At 41.7% G+C, this 5,013-nt stretch overlaps 1 protein-coding gene across 1 annotated transcript; it reads right to left on the bottom strand.

The window, feature by feature from the left end:
• Nucleotides 1-4: 4 nt before the first annotated feature.
• LOC114073620 (protein AHNAK2-like) lies at nt 5-5,008 on the bottom strand (the record flags this gene model as incomplete). Its single annotated transcript, XM_027911346.1, has 2 exons — nt 5-4,546; nt 4,601-5,008. Coding segments are annotated over 2 exons (4,950 nt in total), but the record flags the coding sequence as incomplete, so codon positions are not given.
• Between the last annotated feature and the right edge of the window lie 5 nt (nt 5,009-5,013).

Consider the following 5,013-nt stretch of genomic DNA (forward strand, 5'->3'; position numbering starts at 1 on the left):
TTGAAAGGGAGGACTCTATGGTAGTTGTCATTTGTGCTGTTTTAATGTCAGGTTCAGTCAGTGTCAGAATTTTGCTTTTTGCTTTTTGAATACTCGCTTCTAGAGCCCCTGGTGTTTCATCAGAGATAGCAGAGCTTGCTCCCAGTTGCACTACCTCAATATCAGCACTAGATCCCTTTGGATCTGTTACCACTTTTGATGCTAAAACATCAGCTTCAATTGGGAGAGTTTTAAAAGTGAATCTTGGTATTTTTAGTTTGGGAATTCTTACGATTACTTCTGGGCCATGTTGTGACTGGTCCACTGTTTCCCCTATTATTCTGGTAGATGCTTCCATATAATCTAGAGCTGGACTTTTCAGGCCAATAGATCCTTCTGGTTTTTGTAACTGCATTTCTGCTGTGCCTATACCACTTTTATATACTGACTCAGCTTCTGACTTTGTCCCATTGATATCATCTTCAAAACCCTTGATTTCTGAATGAAACATTCCAAACTTCGGAATCTTAAACTTGTATGCTTTAGTTTTACTTGTTTCTGCTCCATCTTCTACTTGCACTTCCACTCCTGCAGACACATCCTTTTCAACACTTTTCACTTGAAATTTCATTTCAGGATCTACTCTAGTAATTTTAACATTCGTCTTCACTCCTGGAACTTCTACCTTTAGATCTTCCAGCTTAGCAGTAACATAAGTACCATCTTCTGATCCCTTTGTTGTAGACCATTCACACGTAGTCCTTTTTAACTGACTTTCTTCCCTGTCTTTTCCTATAATTTTCACCTCACCCTTTATCTTTCCTTTTTTAATTGTTGCCTCTTTATTTTGAATATCTAACTCTTCCTTTGGAAGACTGACATCTATTTTCGCCTGTGTTGCATCCAGAGTAACTTCAGTTGATGATGGTTTGCATCCTACTCCTGAAGTCTCTAACTTAGTGGAACTTTCTACGTTTGGGACTTCCATATCCTGTGGTTTGACTTTATGCTCTTGATAAGTCAGAGTACCTGTAGGAAACTCACTTATCAAACTGTTGTCTTTGTCAATTTCTGAAGCCCTTAGGTATGATTTAGGCAATTCTGCTGCAGACACTGTGAATTCTGAAGTATGCATTTTTTGTCCTTCTGCACCACGCTTAACTATGTCTGCGTAAGTTTCAGTTTTTGGAATATTCACTCTACTATCTGTTCTTTCTGTGGACAATGAAATATCTCCTTCCATCTTCGACAAGCTAACATCAGAACTCTTTACAGAATCTTCAAATTTTTTAATCCTTTCTTTTCCAATAGTGATTTCAGCAACTGCATGTGGTAATGAGAAGGTATTTTCGGGAATACTTGTTTCAGTTTGTACTTTTGTAGAGGGAATGCTCACCTGAGCTTTTTCCATACTTCTTTCAATATCAGCATCACTCTTTTTTTCCTTTAAGGATGTCCTGCCAAATGCAGGTATTCTGAATTTTGGCATTTTAAACCATCCCTGATGTTCTTCAGTCCGAACTTCTTCAGCTTTTATTTCATGTTCTTCTTTTAATTTGATTTCTTTGTCCTCAAGACTCTCAATAGCTCCCTCTGTCCTTGGTTTAGACACTGACTGGGGGCTTATGTCTACTTTTGGAGCTTCAATGCCACCAGTCAGATCTTGGGGTGTTTTTATGTCACAAACAACTACTCCAGGATCTGACATATCAGATAAAAGTTCTGATGCTGGAACTCCCGCAGCAGTGTCAGCAATTTCATTTGTTATTTTTAGCTGAGGTTGTTCAGCTTCTAGTTTTGGAGAGCTGACCTCTGCCTCTGGGCATTTCCCTTTTGTTAGGGAGATTCCAAACTTTGGTTTCTGGAATTTGGGAATTTTCATCTTCCCTTCAGGACCTTCCAATTTCACTTTTCTTCCATCCACAACTGATGATCTTTCTGTTACTATATCAGGGCTCTTCAGTTCAACTGAAACTTCTCCTTTGGGGAACTTAATACCTGTTTTTTGAACGTTACATTCCTCGGTAGAGCTTGACTTTAGGTCAACCTGTTGAAAACTCCCCTCTGAGGGAGTCAGAGCAGCATCAATCTTTGCTGAGCTGATTTCCATTTTGCTTTGAGAAGTTTCAGTTTCTATTTTGGAAAATTCTGAAGTGTGGAACTTAACATCAGCCACTTTTATGTTTATTTGTGCCCCTTCTTCGGTCCTTTCAGAATGACTTCTTTCTATATCAGGTATCTGAATTGAATCATCACCCTCTCTTTCTGTTTTAAGAAGAGTAGCATCAACTTCAACTTTTGACAAATGAGACTGAGATTTTGGAACCTTGATCTTGGAGAGTGAAATTTTAGGCATGACAAATTGAGGCTTTTTAATTGGACTTTTTTGTTCAACTTTTCCCATAGATATTTCCATATCAAGGGCTGTCCCACTACCTTCATCATCCACTGCAGTTCCTCTCACTTCTGTGTCTATTCTGCTTGACATTACAGCAAGCTTTTGGTCTTCCAGGTTTGCTCCGGAATCCAGTTTAACACTTGCTTCCTTCTTTGGTGACCAACTGAAGGATGGAAGTTTGAATTTTGGCATTCTGAAATGTCCTTCTTTCTCTTCTCCATCTGGCTTTATTTCCCCTTTGATTTTTAGTGCTGAATCTGAATCCTGAATATCACTGTCTGGTTTTCGAATAGAAATGTCAGCTGAAGGGAGGTGAACATCAACCTCTAATGCCTTACTGTCAATTTTGGTCATTTGGACTTGAGGGCTGTAAGTCTCTATTCCTGTGCCACATTCCACCTCCAAGTTTGGTCCTTCAACAACAGCAATGTCAGATATTTCTACTGTTGCTTTTAGCTGGGGAACCTTGACTTCTGATTTGGATTGGCTGACCTCCTTTTCTGGCCCTTTCCCTTTAGAAAGTGTAATTCCTAACTTTGGCATTTGGAATTTAGACATTTTTGTTTTCCCCTCAGGACCTTCAGCTTTTATTTCTACATCGCTCACAGATATTTCACTTGATGTTCTCTCAACACTTGTGTCAGGACTCTTCATCTCAAGTGAACCTTCAGCTGTCATCTTAATATCTGAGGTGGAAAGGCTGGCATCAGCAGCAGCTGATTTCAATTTTAGATCATCTTCTTCACACATTGGAAGTATGACCTCACCTGTAGGCCTGCTAATATCCATGTCTATTTCAGGAGCTTTGATTTCCGGTTTGGAAAATTCCAAAGTTGGGACCGTAACTTTTGGCATTTTTATGCCTATTCCTGAACTTTCTCCACTAACCTCTTTCTCAGATTTCTGTATTGAAATATCTTCTTTTTCTTGTTTGGAACCACAAACATCAGTCCCCTGTACAGGCGGAGAGACTTGGGCTTTCTGACCCTTAATTTTAGGGAATGAGATCTTTGGCATGGTAAATTGGGACCTCTTACTTCTAACCTTTTCACCATCTTTTTCTATAGACGTATCAAGTTCTACATGAACGTATTGATTCTCAGGAGTAGGAAAAGTTAATTCAGAGCCTGTGTCTCCAGATAAAGTAGACAAAGGGGGCTCTTCCAGATGTTCCTCAGCCTGAGACGGGACAATAGCTTCTTTCTTTGGTGACCAACGAAATGAAGGCAGTTTGAATTTTAATGATTTAGATTTGTTTTCTTTCTCCTCAGTATCCTTCTCTCCAGAAATTACTTCGTGTTCTGCCTTGCAGCCTAAATCTGCGTCATGGATTTCTCCTTCTAATTTTGGCATGGTAACTTCCATTGGTGAGATATTGGGATCCAGTGTTGGTGCATCCAGAACAACTTGAAGTGAAGGCTTGTGCACCTTGACACCTAATTTGGCATCAGAGATCTGAGTTGGTTTTCCAGTATCAGGATCAGTTATATCAGATGTTATCCTTCCTTCGGAAATATCAGATTCCACTTTCAAACCAAAGTCACTTTCTGATGCTTTACCCCTAGACCGAATTACAAATTTTGGTTTTCGGAATTTAGGAATTTTAACAGTAACATCTGTGTCACTAAAAGATACTTCAGCAGCTCTTGTTTTACTTTCTGGCTTAAGCCCTTCTTGCTCCACAGAACCATCTTCATTTAAAATTTCAAAATCTGAAAGATTTTCATCTGCAAGAGGTGGTATTTTTGATTCAGATTCTCTTAGATTAATCTTGTATTTAGTAAGTGCAATGTCCTCTTTTTGAAATGAGGACTCAGGGTCAATTACACATGAACTCAAATCAACTTTGGAGAAACCCAAGCTAGGAATTCTGAACTTAGAAGTTTTAGATATATTGTCTCCCTTTATTTCTGGCAAAGGTTTAGAAATTAAACTACCTGAAAGAACAGCAGGAGCATCCTCTGTAACAGAACAACTAAGAGATTCTGACACTGAAACATCAACTCTGGACTTACTTTCTGCATGAGGCTTGAAACTTCTGGAAAGAGAAACCTTAGGCATTCTAAACAGAGAACTTCCAGATTTCCCCATCTCGTCCTCTTTAGAAGACAAAGATTCTACAGGAACTTCAAAAGTAGGCACCTGCACCTCAGCCCGAGGTAGGGTCACCTCCACTTTGGTGGTTCCAGAGGGCAGTGTCACATGGGGCTCGTTGAGGCTCACGTCCACCTCGGTCGCTCCCGAGGGCAGGGTCACCTGGGGCTCCTTGAGGCTCACGTCCACCTCGGCGGCCACGCTGCCCTTGGCCTCTCTGCTGCTGGACCAGCCAAAGGAAGGCATGCCGAACTTGGGCATCTTGAACTTGCCGTCCTTGCTCTTGCCGGCCTCCTTCTCTGGGGCTTTTGCTTCCCCTTCCAGGCTGAGGCCCGCCTCGGGTGCCTGCACGTCAACGCTGGCCTTGGGAAGGGTGATGTCCACGGAGGGCATGCTGATGTCCACCTTGGGAGCCTTGATGTCAGCTTTGGGCATTTTCAGGGAGGGCTTTTCCAGCTTCCAGCCGGCCCCTTCCACCTTGGCGCCGGGCACGTCGGCTTTGAGGCCCAGGTCGGCGCCCTCCCCTGCGGCCGTCACGGTGG

Source organism: Empidonax traillii, unplaced genomic scaffold, assembly GCF_003031625.1.
Source record: "Empidonax traillii isolate 1590-97213 ecotype Southwest subspecies unplaced genomic scaffold, ASM303162v1 scaffold7395:size5013, whole genome shotgun sequence".
NCBI classification, from domain to species: domain Eukaryota; kingdom Metazoa; phylum Chordata; class Aves; order Passeriformes; family Tyrannidae; genus Empidonax; species Empidonax traillii.